General features: G+C 37.6%; 2 protein-coding genes across 5 annotated transcripts; both read right to left on the bottom strand.

Annotated features, from left to right (window-relative positions):
- Positions 1–1,887: 1,887 nt before the first annotated feature.
- On the bottom strand, positions 1,888–5,643 carry igf1 (insulin-like growth factor 1). Its single transcript, XM_055153451.1, has 4 exons — positions 5,596–5,643; positions 4,574–4,730; positions 2,987–3,162; positions 1,888–2,498 (listed from the first exon to the last, which is right to left on the bottom strand). Exons 1-4 carry the CDS (start codon positions 5,641–5,643, stop codon positions 2,439–2,441), a joined length of 441 nt encoding a protein of 146 aa, XP_055009426.1. The 3' UTR covers positions 1,888–2,438.
- Positions 5,644–9,017: 3,374 nt separating this feature from the next.
- LOC110161705 (zinc finger protein 11-like) lies at positions 9,018–14,315 on the bottom strand. Of its 4 annotated transcripts, none has more exons than XM_055154100.1 (7): positions 14,177–14,315; positions 13,381–13,583; positions 13,215–13,316; positions 13,034–13,129; positions 12,844–12,954; positions 12,499–12,621; positions 9,018–11,748 (listed from the first exon to the last, which is right to left on the bottom strand). In XM_055154100.1, exon 7 carries the CDS (start codon positions 11,624–11,626, stop codon positions 9,179–9,181), a length of 2,448 nt encoding a protein of 815 aa, XP_055010075.1. In that variant the 5' UTR covers positions 11,627–11,748; positions 12,499–12,621; positions 12,844–12,954; positions 13,034–13,129; positions 13,215–13,316; positions 13,381–13,583; positions 14,177–14,315; the 3' UTR covers positions 9,018–9,178. The 4 variants fall into 3 exon arrangements, with proteins under 4 accessions (XP_055010075.1, XP_020782172.2, XP_055010077.1 ...); XM_055154102.1 differs by lacking the exon at positions 14,177–14,315 and adding an exon at positions 13,838–13,947; XM_055154101.1 differs by lacking the exon at positions 14,177–14,315 and adding an exon at positions 13,838–13,944.
- Positions 14,316–15,802: the final 1,487 nt, after the last annotated feature.

The following is a 15,802-nucleotide window of genomic DNA, read 5'->3' as shown; positions in this document are numbered from 1 at the left end:
GCATAATGTACTTTTTCCCCCTAACTGATACACTTATATAATGAAAGTCATCCGTCTTTAGAAGGTTGATAGACTCCTGAGACACAAAAAAAACTAAAACAGTATTTCAAGGCTCAATCTGAACTGTATCACAAACTTAATCCAAAAATGTTCATTTTGTCTTCTTATGTACATTTAACTTCTTGGGTTCTTTTAAAAGACAATACACTAGAACTGTCCAGTTCTGAAGATAGCTTGCAGCTAGCACCTGAAACATGTCAACAAGGTAAGTATACCTCCTACTACATTGTCTTTTAAAAGAACCTAAAAAGTTAAATGTATTAGAAACAGTTAAATTCATGACTCAGTGGATGAATTACTTTGGGGATCTCAAAACATTGGTAAACTGGTACTTGGCACGTGTTTTCCAAAATACATTCATTCATAATGGACAAGCTGCCTTGATAAACTTGATCCAACCACTGATAATAAAATTATATTTCTTATGTATTCACTTTTGAATCTTTTGTTTTTTCTTTAGAAGAAAACCCGCCTGCTGCTCTGGTCTACCTAGCCCTGTTGGCTTTGGCACAACTCTCCAACTCTGAGAATCACTTTGACATTCAATATACTCTTACACACAGCAGTTACAACTTTCCCACTGAAGAGACAGCTCAGCTGTGGCCTCAACAGGAACTGAAATCCACACAGAGAGAGAGAAAGAGAGAGTGAGAGAGAGTGTTGTGTAAATGTAACTAAAACAAAACAAAACACGTCTCATTTATTCCATTGAAGGTGTGAGTGGATCTGTACTGAATAACTCTACAGTCAGTTAATTTGTACATGTGGTTTATTCAGCAGGAACTGTGGACAATTTAGTTCATACTTTCTTGTACAGAAGGCAACCAAGCAGCAGATTTCAGCATTTTCAATATTAGGTAATATGTGACCTTATGCTTACAAACAACTAATAGTTAGCTGAAGGGGCAATTCTTTTGCTTAAAAAACTCAAACTGATAGGTCCTCTTTAACACTTGTTACACAAGTTGTACAGAGCCAAAACACAAAGATAATTTAATATTTAGTCATTATATGACACAGTAATGGTCTTTGGTAGTAAAATACAACAGTAATTTACACTGCAGTAAATTAAGGTCAGGGCTTAAACCAAAATATGCAATGCCAGTTTTGTAGATTAATATATATAATAATATATCTGTTATAAGTTACTTCCAATTACAAAGGTGTAGTTTCAAATACATCTGTGCCACCACACTCAACTTCAATGCACAACAATGATTTATACTTGATTTGTACAGGGACGAGACACATTTGCTCCCAACCATGTTTTAATCATTTTCCTGGCATTTTCTGAACAAAATGGCACAATTGTTTCTTCTTTGGGACAAATCACATCTTACTATAACCAATAATGTAAACCAGAAAAGTTATTCTAATTTTGTTTCTCCTTTTCCATGGCACAGGTTAGAGTGGGAGCTCCAGTCCATTGATTTAAACAAAAGCTTGAATTTGCAAAATTTTAAATTGCAGTTAGATAAATTTCCAAAGCTGCACAAAAAATGCCGACGTTTGTTCTGTGGCATCCTAGATAACCTCTTTTGGGCTTATTTGCGAGACCTTGCAACTAAATGACAATGTACATTTATTCAAATATAATGTTAAATTTAAATAATAGTCTCCCATCATTTATATAGTTTCAATGTTGTTTTTATCTTTTCTTTTTCTTCTTCTTCTTTTTTTTTTTTTTTTTTTTTTTTTTTTTTTAACTAATTCAGTCACATGTCGATTAAAAAAAAAAGATTAAAAAAACACACACACAGTTCTGCATTATTTTGGGGTATAAGTGAGAGACAAAAATATATATATATATGTTTATAGATTGGGGAAATAATTCAGGAGTCAAAGGGATAAACCAGTGGCCACACAGCTGTGCAAAAGGGAGGATCTGTGATATAAGCCCCATCTGTGTGTGTCTGCAAACCAAACCACAAAAAGCACCATACAGAAGGGATTTCTTTATCCAAATAAAACCCCATGTGATCAGAACAATACTGCTTAGGTTAATACAAAGTCCAGAAGAGTTTACACAATATGTGTTTGTGGATGTTGATTAGGTGTCCTGTCCTACCAATGAGCACATAAATCCAGTTTCTCAGAGGTAGATGTCTCTTCAAAGTGTGGTCCATTTGCCCAGCACTATGTGATTGTTTTTCTCTAACCAAGCCATGAGGCGAAACAACTCTCAGATGGAGGTGTAAACACTTATTTGTGTCTCAGCAGCTTAGTCCTTCAGATGTCCCAGTGTGGAATGGTGCAGTGTTTCAGGTCCTACACAAACCTTTTAGAGACCTGCTAGTTTACATTGAACCATGCCACAGCGACACCAGGTAAGGCCATTCCTTTTGCTTTTGCTGGGCTTTTGTCCATCCACTTTCTTCTTATATTCTGAAACTTCTACCAGCTGCACTGCCTCGGCTTGAATTTTTTTGATGAACTTCCTGTGGCAAAAGGACATTTGAGTAGAAACATTATAATTTCTTAATGTCAGGACCAAAATAATATTGACTGTTGTGGCAGATACCTTAAAGGATGAATGGCTGTGGCTCTGTGTTGATCTCTGTGGAAAAAAGACAAGTTAAACTTTGCCTCTCATGTACAGTTAAAAAAATGAATAGGTCTGAAACACACATAACACACAGGTGTTACTGCGTTGAGATATTATCTCGAATGTACTTGAGATAAATGTGTCTTTCAGTTGCTTCACCTAAAACCTTTGAAGCTTCTGAATTTTTGGACTAACCTTTCGTACACATTTAAATTATAATCACTAATCTAACATCTTTCCTGTGCACCATGATTGGAGAATGTATCGTTGTAATCAGTACTTCCATTTTCAGGGTATGCTCACCTTCTTGTTTTTTGGCTTGTCTGGCTGCTTTGCTGTCCTACGCTCTGACCTCTTGTCCACTTGCTCTGCAGTACTAACCTTGGCAGGCCTGGGCACGTCTGTGTGGCGCTGTGAGCGCACAGAGCGAGGAGGCTTGCTCGTCTTAGATGGAGCACAGTACATCTCCAGGCGCCGCAGCTCACAGCTCTGGAAACAGCATTCATCCACAATACCCCGTGACCGCCGAGAATTTGGACCATAGCCTGTTGGCTTACCTGTTTCAAAGGTCAGGACAATACAAACAGTTAGATATAATACATTTGTTCCTCTATACCTGATTATATGCACATGTGTGGCAGGCTGTATGGGCACTACTTGTGACTAGTCACCATTTGTGTCTGAGTCATGTAGCTTTAAATAGATACAACTTTGTATACAAAAAATAAATAAAATAAAAATCTGTTAATGTTCTAAAATACTTCACTTGCACCAGTGAGACAATGCATCTTACAAGTAGCCTACAAGACCTTTTTCTTTAATTTGTACCATGATGTAGAACAAGGAACTAAAAATAACTCTTTGCATTATTTAGCAGTGAAAATGGATTTAGTTCCATCTTAAAAGCTACTTAAAAATCCTCCTTCTAATGTTTACATAAAAGTATGGATATTGTTGCAGCAACAAAATGATCAGTGACCTTCATTTAACAATGCTGTACATAAACTGGTGCAGAAATAAATGTAGAAATGCATTCTTTAAATAAAATGTGCAGATAATGACAGTGCATAAGGGGTGTTCACAGATCTAACTGACTGAACTATAATGGCTCTATTTTAACCCCGACTCTTACAGAAGTGCAGGGAGTGGCTGAAGGTGGCTCTGCCCAGACAGCACTAATTAACATGTTAAAGTTTCTTAACATTAACACTATTTTGAAGGTTGTATGTATTTTATTATTTGCATAGACATCTGATTATAATGATATCAGGCTATAGGCAACAGCACAGTAATGTTACATGTGTGGTGCCATGTACATTTTGACTGTGTTTTTATTGCACACTTACTGGTTTTGGTCAGAGGGACAGATGACACGGATTGGCAGTCTGCTGCAAGGCAGTTGTGGCTGCAGTAGTTGCTTACTAAAACTGAAAAGTTTGTATGGTGTTTTGCAAGGTGTTAGATAAATAAAATACATGTATTATTATTATTATTATTATTATTATTATTATTATTATTATTATTATTATTATTAAAACCAGTAATAATGATAATATTCATAATAAAAAGGATTATATGTGGGTTCAGTGTAACTCGCGTGAAAGGGAAGAGTCATCATCCTGTAATCCACATAATCTCCTGCAGTTGAAGGACAAGTGAACTGTGTGCGTGGCTTTGTGCAAATGCCTGTGTGCAGAATGCATGCATGGGCTTTCTGCAGTAAACTAGAGTGCAAATGCACTCTATCTAAGTGAATTTTATTTTTAAACCAACAATAAAGTTTTAACCAATGATAGTTTACTTATGCGACTTGTGCCTTGGGAATAGGAATTTGTTCCAACGTGTTCCAGTTTAAGAATAAGGTAAAGCCAAAACAAGATTTTATGTGGTGTTTTATTCATGAAAAAGATGAGAAGCGCTGCGACAGTTAGGGCCAATCTTCATTAATAATTAAAAAGGTGCACTCACTGAAATAAAAGCCTCGATCTCCACACACAAACTGAAGAGTGTCAACCAGCTCCGCCCCGCACAGGGTCTCTGGCCCCGCCCCTGCAGCCGCTGGAGTCAGCGTGAAAACGCACAGTAGTGAAAGGGCGTGGCTACAGAGGATACAGCACATCACACTCTGCACAGAGAGACCGGGGCACAGTTAAGCACGCAATTGCGCTTTCATACATCAAGCAGCATTACTGTTTTGGCAATATTCAACACAGCCACAATTTCAAAACGAAAATCGTTGGACTTCATTGCCAAATCTTGATTTTCTTTTCCCATTGGGAATGATTTATTCCTGAAAAAAGTTGGTTAAGCTGCAAGCAAAACTGGCACACAAAGATACATATTCAGTGCACAACTGTATCCAACTGGAGAACGTAAAGCGCCGTTTCAGGCTACGTGTCATCACACCTGCGTGCACTGTTGAATATCATTTTGCAGATCTCCTGGATTATTTCTATGCCTAGATGCAAATGGGTTCATTAAAAGTAAATAACCATAGTCTAATTATAATCATGCGTCCCCTCTATTTATGCCCCAAAATTACAATTAAAACGGTTATTTTCGTTAAATAGGCTACGAAACAAAAATATTGGGCTACTCCTCATATCTTATACATTTTATAAAAAGCACCTCAACAGTAATTACACTGCAGAGTTTGATGTGATTTTTGGTTGAAAGGAGTACGAGCGCACAGAGGGGTGTAGGGATGAAAATCATTAATCACTGCGCATGGAGATCTTAACAATGAATATCAAGATACCCGAATGATAATGACAGGGATAAGGCAGTCTTGTGATAAGGAAAGAAAAAGTCATGCAGGTAACAACTTTACTGTAAATGTCAGGTATAACAGGGTGTAAATAGAACACAATAATGCATCCAGGCATCAATGGCAATATGAGCTAACATTTTTTAAATACATTTATTGCAAAAATGCTGTTAGCAAATAGCCTAAGTGCAAAGACTAAGTCAATGATAACATAAAAAGTTACCTTGAGGACATCACATAAATGCCAATGAAAGAACAGAGCGTAAGACATCACTTCGGGTCTCCAGAAGACAAAGCCCGGCGAAATGAACTTGTTTCAAGTCATTAAAAGAGGATGAGATGCAGGCAATGTCACATCTCAATATTCCGACTATGTTCCATTGCGCAGGCTCGTTTTGGAGAAGTGAGATTTAGCGAACAGGAGACGGATTTAGAGAGAAAATCCCTCACATTTATCTACATTACACAGACATTTTCAACAGGAAACAGCTGGGGCAGCATTTGCCTCCTACTCTTCCACAGTTATTCATTAAGGTTTTTGGGCACATTTTCAAAGAACGTCATTTATCGTTTTCTTAGAGACTGAATAGCTGTACTGATGCTGGTGACTGTCGTGCGTAATTTTTGACTACGTAATAGACAGTTGCTCGATTTTAAAGCAGACTTTCACTTAGTCATCATTTTGTCACTGTATTCTTGACCCTAATAAAACATGTTGTATTCGTCTATCAGTGAAATGTAGTCTACAAAATAAACATATTTAATTTAGTGTATAAAGTCAACACGGTGGTCTAGAGCATGCCTTGTGAATCATCTCAGACTTACTTCAAATATGAACATGCAATATATGAAAATAGTGTTGAAATCTAAACTACTTGTCAATATAAATACACATTTTGGCAAGTGTAAGCAAGTTATGGACATTAGGTCTGATTAAAATCTGATATTAAAAGAATGCCATAAAATGTGAAACTAATATCTGAGGGATGTCTGCTGCAATACATGAAGATGTTACACTTGAGGGCCAAAATCCAGAGGCATGATTATGTCTCCAATGATGATCATTTTGTCTTCTTATATATGTAAAGAATATATATTCTTATATATATATATAAGAAGTTATGATTATGTCTCTATGGCATGACATGAAATCCCTTTATCACTTTGTGAATGCTACAGAGAAGACAACACAGTTCTGCTATCTTAAATTACAATCATGTAAAAAAAAAAGAAAAAAGAAAGAAATATGTTTGGCTTTGCAAGATTTGGATAGCAAGTTTGATCAGAAGACTATAATAAGTGCAAAGTTTTATTACCACTTTAGCCATTATGAAATTACCTTAATCTGAGTTATCTGTCAGTTGACTGAGCAGCATCTTGCCCCTGTCCTAGTGTAGCCTATTCACTGTCATTAGGTACTGATACTACTGTATGTGGAATGCGATAAAAAAGATCCTGCTGATTAGAGGGAAAAGTGATTTTCTAATGAAAGGTTGACCTTGTGCAGTCAAATCCAGATGCGACAGCACATTTTATTAACACTTTTAGTCTACAGAAATATATTGAAGTGCAAGTGCTTAGTTAAGGACTTTCCGGTGATTATTGCTGTTGTACAATAGTTGTGATGCCAGGAGACGGCTTGTGCAGTAGCCTGCATCTGCTGATGCAGTGTTAGGAAGAGGGTTGACCTTTTCCTCCCAGGCTCTGATCTAGTGTGTTTTGAGCTTTCTTGGTGCCAGGTTTCTCTCTCCCTCATTCAAACTGTTTTATACCGTCACTGTCTCCTCCCCTTTGCAGTCTTGCAGTTAAACATCCCCTCCAGTGAACTCATTGACCAGAGAAAGACTTGCTCCTACTCCTTCCAATTTTACTTATTGTTTTGTTACTTGTTTGGTTTTATCATTATAAATGATGATTATTATTATGATTATTATTATCATTATATAACTTATCTTATCTCATGTAAACAAAAAAAGCACAAAGCTGTAAAAACAAAAAGCTGCATTTATATAACAATAAGTAACTTTGTAATACATGTTTTCAATAACATTTTGAATAGTAAAATAAATGTCTGTAGAGGCATAAACAATAATAATGTAGAGGCTCACTCACTTTATATTGTGCATTGTGCACACTACTTATTTAGTTTATAATAATCGACTGACTGAAGTAAGGCAGCCAATCTGTACCACTGGACCTTCTGACTCACCGCTCACTCACACACCACACCATAGGCCAAAGAAAACAATAGTCTGAGCGGGATTCGAACCACCAACCTTTGGGTTGGACGACAAACACTAAGGACTGAGGAAGATTGCTTAAACCTTTACCTTGTTACTAGGAGATTATTACAATCCAAGATGAAAGGCTATGGGAGGAGCCTGGTCACAAGTTCATTTGAGGACAGAAAAAGAACAAAAATATACATTTGTGTATAACATCCAGGCTCAGTTTCAGATTAGTAGCTCTCTGATGAAGCTGTTCTTTATACAATACATAATTAATGCATACATCTAAAGTTCAGCGGGTTGCTGGAATAATTTTGAGGTTCATACCACGTAGGTGGTATTCATCATTGAACTGAACTGTGGCTGCCCATACACATTTTGAGAAACTAACAAAAATTTACCCTATATGCGTCACTGAAGAAAGACAATTGGTAAAATTGTCATGCTTAACATGCTTAAGTTATAATTATACACTTTCCCAAGCACTTGAACTGTAGAAAAACCATAGCTTGTGTAGAACATGGTCCATGTGACTCGAGGTACTCCACTTCCCCCTGTGCTTAAAAAAAAATGTTTTAAAATGCAGTTATGGGGAAAAATGCATCCTGCCAAATACGTGAGGATGACAAACAAGAAATGACAAAACTTGGGTGTGTTAGTTGGATTGATTACTTAACCTTAAAACGGTAGTTGGGTGTTTGGCCCAAGAAAAGCACACTCTTTGCCCACCACCTGGCACCACAAAGACTATATCTAGGAAAATGCACTTTTCCAGCCCTCAATTACAGAGAGAAAAACCCAGGGCATATTGAAGCAATTACACACTCAAATAAATCAATATGCTTTGGATTAAAAGTGCTCCTAGCCCAATACACTAACAAGAAGTTGAGAGCAGGTTTTACTACTGCTCCATCTGCCCCATCATGTTAGACAGGTTTTAACCTTGGATTTTAATTTTAATTAAAATATGGACACTGGTAGCCTCTACATGAATGTGAGCAGATGACCAGTATTTGAAGTGACGGCCTAAACCAGTGCATATCTTTGTAGACAGAAGTTACTGGAGATAAATATCTACTTGAGACACAAGCGCCTGTATTTTGGGATTTTTTTTTCCAAGTAGGGTGTTACTTTAATTGTACCGCCATCTACTGGTCAAACACACGCACTGCAAAATCCTAGGAGAGAAAATACAGAAAATATAGGGTACATTAGGTACATACACACACACACACATATATACATAAATATATGTATATATATACACACATACATATATAAATATATATATACATATACACATACATATATATAAATACATATATACATACACACACACATATATATAAATACATACGCACACACACATATATATATAAAGCACACATATACACACGCAAATAAATGGACATGTAAATTACATATATATTTCCTTTTAATTCTTTGCCATTGGAAGAACATAAGTAGCAGTGCCCCCAATATCATATTCAAAATAAAAAATACAACAGCAGCAGTGAACAGAAAACAACAGCTACATCCCCCACGAAGCTATAAAAAAAGAACATGAACAAAAATCTCTCATTCAAAATCTATGCTTACTTCCTCAGTAAATGTTTCTAGTTTGACATTGTGAGTCAGAGAATGCTCCCAAAGGGCATTCTTTTGGAGGAATGTTGTTCCACAATCCTCGCACAGAAAGCCCTTTCCTTTTCCAGCGTGTGTTCTTCTGTGTTTCTTCATGTGATAGGAGAGCCTAAAGCCCTTTTCACAAATGTCACATTTAAATGGCTTTTCGCCTGTGTGAATTCGCATGTGTGACTTCAGATACCCAGACTGTATAAATGCCTTCCCACACACCTCGCACTTGTACGGCCGCTCCCCTGTGTGGTACCGGGTGTGGAGCCGCAGCTCGTTGGCCGTGAGGAAAGTTTTGCCACACACTGTGCACTGGTGCGGCCGCTCTCCGCTGTGGATCAGCTCATGCCTCTTCAAAGAGGTCTCCTTCATGAACTGTTTTCCACAGTCTTTGCAGGGGTACCTCAAACCAATGTGCACTTGCTCTACATGGTTGGTGAGCTGCTGCTTTGTGCGGTAGGCCATGTCACACTGTGTGCAGGTCCAAGGCCTCTCCTCAGAGTGTGTGCCCATGTGAACCGTGAGTTCTGAGGCGGAGCGGTAACACTTCCCACACTGCCAGCACAAGAAGGGCTTCTCCCCAGTATGCTTCCTCTGATGCACTGTCAAACAATTGGAGGACCTGAACTTCTCAGGGCATAAATCACATGCATATGGAAATTCTCCTTGGTGGATCCTCCCATGAACAGCTAGGTAAGTTAGCTGCATGAAGCTTTTATCACACTGGCCACAGGGATATGGCCCTGTAAAGTTGTGCTGCTTCTCGTAGTGCTCCCGTAAACGTCTGAGCAAAGTAAATGACTTGTCACACATAGTGCACTGCATTGGTCTGTGCATCAACTTGTGCCTCTCAAAGGCAGCCTCATTGGCCATTATTTTGCCACACTCTTTGCAGTAAAGTGGGTCATGTATTCTTTGATGGACTTTGAGCAGTGTCATACTTTTGAACTCTTTGTCACACTTCTCACATTTCAGAATTTCTCTCATATCCAGTTTGCACACTTTTTCCTGATGTTCCTTTAAAGCAGAAAGACATTCAAAGTGTTTGCCACAGTTTGAGCACCACACAGGTATCTTATTTGATGTGCCCTGTTGAGAATCAGAACTTGTACTGTCACTGACCCCTACTCTAGATTCCTTTTTCCACAAGAATCTAGTCATTTTCTTGTGACAAACAGCATAAACTTGGTGTCGTTTTAGCCCATGCATATGTTTAAATCGCTTCTTGCAGTGTACACAATGATACGGGCGGTCATCTGTGTGGCACTGCAGATGCCTGTTAAAAGTCTTAATACTATCAAATGTCCGTAAACACACAGGACAAACTTTACTTTGTTTTAGTCTTGTTCTTATTTGAGGAGAATGCAGTTCTTGAGGAGCTGTAGCCACATCAAGAATGTTTTCTTTTTGATCACCAGTTTCAGTGCAACTCGGTGAATCTGCTTCAGCCAAAATCTGTTCGACTGACTTGCTTTCTTCTTCCCGAATACCTTCATGTCCATGAATAATCTGATGTTTCTTTAATGTATCCCTGTACTTAAAGCCCTTTTCACAAGTAACACAAATAAATGGCCGTTCTTCAGTATGTGATCTTAAATGCTTAGCCATGTCTGCAGTGCACGGTAGGACCCTGCTGCAGATAGGACATGTTTTGCCTTCGGCTGACCCCTCTGGAGTTAACAGCTGATTTGGCTTTTCCTTCTTTTTCACTGTAATAGGCTTTTGCATGTCTCTGTTTTTGCATATTTTGCTCTGATGCCTCTTTAAGATATATGGATTTTTAAATTTCTTTTTACAAAACAAACAGCTATATGGCCGGTCATCTGAATGAGATGTCATATGTCGTTCCATGTCTACATAACGGGCAAAATATTTGCCACACAAAGCACAATGCTTGTTCTCAGATGTGTTAGGATCTACAGAATCCTCTGCAGTTGGTGGGCTACCCACATCTTCCTTTTCATGGACACGCATGTTGTGTCGTGTCATGTCATATTGGTCCCTAAATCTTTTGTCACAATTGTTACATTTGTACTTGAGTTCTCTGTTTTCTGAATGGGTTTCTAGGTGTCGTCTCATGGCTGCTGCACGCAAGAAAGACTTTTCACAGATGGGGCAGGTTTTGTTACAGGGGAATTTCTTTCTTTGTCTCCTAGAAGTTTGTGAAGATTCATTTTTTACTTCCACATGTTTGGTTTGTTTTAGAGGTTGAAATGGAGCTGGCTTTAAGGTGTCATCATCCTCCACATCTGACTTGGCTATCACAGTAGTTCCTTGATCATTTACAGATTCCTCCTGATCTTCAGGCTCAATCAGTGGCTGTTCAATTTGTATGTAGTCCAAAAGTGTTACAGTTTGTCCTTCCACTTGAACTGTCACACAACCTTGCATTTGCTCAGGTGAAGATTGCAACTGTATTTGATCAGCATCTATTACCACTTTTTCCACTTGAGGAAGAGAGAGGGAGGAGAGAATGCAGTTTCCAAATGATGAAGTAATGGTCTGAGTCTCATCTGCAAACAAAATGACAGTGATGTTATTTTTTTATATATATATATATATTTTTTTTATTTTTATATATATTTTTTTAAACCCAGATGCTTGCAGGTCGCTAGTACACGTAGTTTATCCAGACTACCCTCTATAGCCATGTTAATGTAACTTGCAAGCATCTGGGTGTAAAAAAAAAAAAAAAAAAAAGTGTCATGATGTGGCGAAGAACTTATACTAAGTAAATAAGTAAGTAAAGACATATGTCACAAAGACGCTTTACAGAGCATTATTGATTCACTCTATATCTGGTGATGATAAGCTACTATTATAGCCACAGCTACCCTGAAGCAGACTGACAGAAGCGCAGCTGCCAATCTGCCCCATCTGTCCCTCCGACCACCACCAACACTCAAGCACACACCACTTTCATACTAGGCAATGTGGGTGAAGTGCCTTGCCTAAGGACACAATGACAGTTTTTGCGACTGGTGCCCCACTGTGGCAGCTGATTTTCCCAGTGGTCTCCCATCAAAGTACTATCCAGGCCCAGCCTTGCTTAGCTTCTGAGACCTGACGAGATCAGGTTTTGACAAGCCGGAATGGGCATGATAGCCAGTATGGCCATGACTTATCATAATGAGTTCTTTGTCAAAGCCTACAATGACACTTCTGTTACCATATTGCCCAACACCAATTCTTTTTTCATTTTATAAAACACATAAAAATGCAGCAAATGGTGTTAAGTATTATATTTCATGCATAAAGCTCACCGGTTAAATCCAAGTGTCCAAGTGCAGCATGGTACTGAAGAACATTTTTAAATGCTCGGGGTCAGGGACTGAGTGGAGACACTCCTCCAAGGCAGATGGGACCGCACAAAGAATAGATGTTGTCTGTAAAAACAAAAGTAACAAGGTTATAATGTATGTTAAAACATGTTTGAAAATGACAGAATTCGGTTAAAAACAGTTAAATCTAGGTTGCTATCTTTAAGTAAAATTTTCTTATATCAATATATAATATCTATCTATAAATCTATCTATCTATATCTATATCTATAAAAATGCATTGAATAAAAGGTAAAAGGCAGTTGTGTTGAGTGTAAAATGTTCCACCTGCTGGATGTCTGGTATTGGAAAGAGCTTCTCTAATCTAGTTAAAAAGTCCAACATTAAGACTTGTAGTGCACTATCAAAGTCTGGTCCAAATTCAAGAGGGAAAACATCCTGCAGAAAAACATATTTTTCAGAGATTAATAATTACAATACGAGAACACAAGGTTGATTGACCATTTGTAATACATACTTTGAAAAATTTCTCTTTTTCAGAAGGATGTTTCAACAGCAGCTGTACTTGATCAATAAAAGTGGATTCTGGGAACACAAGTTCTGCAAAACATGGCTTAAAAAAGAATATTCAATATTAAAAATAGAAATTATCAAGGCATGGAATTATGAAAAATCTTAAAAATATGTTTATTACAAACCTGTGCCGCCCAAGCAGATACAAGTTTTTTTATCTGCTCTAGGTGCATTTCAATATATTCAGCGTTTGTAATGTGGTCACCTCTGCACATTTCAAGAACAACCTATAAAGAAAATGTTTCATTTAGGCATTATTCCTAAAAGCAAGCTCTATGACATTAGCCATACCCTGGCACGGAGAGCAAGCAGTAGCTGAGTCCTCTGATCTGTGCTCAACAACTCAGGGACTATCTCTGTGACACTGTTTATGAAGTCTTCCACCATGCCATAACCATGTACGTTCCCCTCTTGGACAACATGCCACATAGCTGAAGACATCAAGCGCAATGGAGGTATGAAAAGCCGAAGTGAAGGTAGCGAAAGGGAGACCTCTGAAAATGAATTATAACATAAACATTAATAAAAGAAATAAATCATGAATAAAATGCTATATTGTATCAAAATGCCGAAAGAACGGTCAGTTTCAGTCCATATATACAGTCTTAACCACGTTTGATAAAATGCTGCTTTTGGCTTGGATGTACGAGACAGTTGTCAGATGAAAAGTGATAAGTTAGGTGCGACTCGTCGTATTTCTGTAATTGCTTGTTGCTCAGTTGCTCTCCAAAACAAAACAGTTTTATACCTCAAAATATTCTCACTTGCGTGTACTTAGAGGTTTTCTGGAGACAGTGACTGTTAGCTCAAGTTTGCAAGGCAACATTTCATCCTTCATTAAACATACCACATAGTCTAGCAAGCAAGAGCAACCAGCTAACTGTATTTATAGTGAAACAACATACTTAATAAACTTAACACACCACCGGAAGCACACATATCATAAGAGCAAACTGTTAGCGTCACGGTGAAATACCGCCATCTCCACGAGCGGGGTACGCCATGTTTAAAATCGGACGCACACAATCCTAAAGGGAGATCTATTTCTCGTAATCAAGAATCCAAATGTCCAGTTTCTATGACTTACCATTTTTAATACGGTGTATATTCTCCATTTTATATTTAAGAATAGTTAAGGTAAATTCTAAAAGTAATCAGGGCTGTGCTGAGTTTACGTCTGCACGACCCTGCGGTGCTACTTCAGCGGGAGGAAGGGCGGCTTTTACTTTTCCTAGTGCGCAGGCGCGCGCTTTGTGCCTAACTCGGTCTAAATTTAGCCAAACATTGCCCTCTAGAGGCCCTTGAGCTTATGTAAATGTAGTTGACTCAAATGAGCTTTACCTCCTCAAAAACATACGGAGAGTTTTGTTTCATTCACACGTTTGAGTAAGCCGTATTCAGTAGTCAGTGTACATCTCCATAGCTCAGAATGCTCTGTTCCACCTTGAGATGTCATGAAGCAATGGTTTTCAAGTTATTATTGTGTGTGTGTTAATTTTGAAAATTATTCTAGTGTAGCTGTATGGAGTTTTAAAAACACATTGGAGCATTTCCTGCATTATTACATGACTTCAGGAGGTGGAGTGTTTTATGTTTTAGAGATGAACTCAGCCTAAATATGCAGGGTTTGTGTTAAACTTGTATGAATTAAACAAATCTCAATTCCAGGTTTGTTTTTGATGTGGGAACAACATAATAAAGATTAGAAATTAGCATAATATGGGCTCTTTAGTTGGTTGTAGACATGATTGACTTTAATTTTAGCATATGTTTCTGTAGGCTGTGTGTAATAAAAATTTAATTAAAAATTAAATGTTAAACAGTATGGCATTAAATGTATCTATGGAAACAGGTTGTGCAAAAAGGTCAAGTTGCAAGTATGATCTGTGGGAATTGTAAGAACACCTATAGGCTAGTTTAATGTTATAATGTGGGACATTCTAGATAAAGCAATACCATTTCAACAGGAACAAGCACTTGATACTTTCCACCAAAAAGTTTCATAGTGCATCTTTAATTGTTTTATTATTGTTGTTTTTTAAACTTTAACACTATAAATTAATCTATTTATAATAAAATCCCGTATTCCTACATTAATTTGCTATAATAATATTCACAAAGACACTGATAAAACATGTAGCACAAGGCAATGTATTGGTTTTAAGTGTGGTCATTTATTAGCTGTTCACAAACAATGTCATGAAATGACCTGTAAGAATGTGAAAATACCATTGTAGATAATTCTGCACATTTATCCATGCATCTGCTGCTTCTAGGAGACATTTTGTTTCCTACCACTATGAACAAATATGCAGGCAAATAAAGGCTCAGACAAATCAAAAGGGTAATTCTTGTATGACAGAGCTGGTGTACAGAGGCTAGAGCACATTCTCAACAACATGAAACAAGAATAGCCATGCGAACCAACATTTACATCGCTTTGACCCACTGTAGCATCAAAGCATTTGCTAAACCAATGCTCACTTTTATTATGGACCTTGGCTACACTAACTCTAGCACACAAAGTGCTTGACATCATTGTGAATTTGTTAACTCCTAAAAGTTGCATTGCACAGGCATTTCAGTTAAAACATTTGCACAGGACAAACTCCATATTCATATTGTTTACTCCATAGCCATCAAAGCGAGAAGTACATAAAATACTGGAATGTCATACAATGTGAACAATAGGCTATAATAATAATAATAATAA

Source organism: Boleophthalmus pectinirostris, unplaced genomic scaffold (assembly GCF_026225935.1).
Source record: "Boleophthalmus pectinirostris isolate CB_2022bp ecotype Guang Dong unplaced genomic scaffold, ASM2622593v1 HiC_scaffold_18, whole genome shotgun sequence".
Classification (NCBI taxonomy): domain Eukaryota; kingdom Metazoa; phylum Chordata; class Actinopteri; order Gobiiformes; family Gobiidae; genus Boleophthalmus; species Boleophthalmus pectinirostris.
Note: the sequence above shows the minus strand (reverse complement) of the source record. Positions and strands in the feature narration are given on the sequence as shown.

Bases quoted from the DNA above. Each gene is read 5' to 3' on its own strand.
- LOC110161705 (XM_055154100.1), bottom strand. From the start codon at position 11,626: ATGCAAGGTTGTGTGACAGTTCAAGTGGAAGGACAAACTGTAACACTT.
- igf1 (XM_055153451.1), bottom strand. From the start codon at position 5,643: ATGTCTTACGCTCTGTTCTTTCATTGGCATTTATGTGATGTCCTCAAG. The intron at 3,163-4,573 runs GTGAGTGCACCT...CCTTTGAAACAG, and splicing joins AGATCGAGGCTTTTATTTCA to GTAAGCCAACAGGCTATGGT. The intron at 2,499-2,986 runs GTTAGTACTGCA...CTTTTGCCACAG, and splicing joins ACGTGCCCAGGCCTGCCAAG to GAAGTTCATCAAAAAAATTC.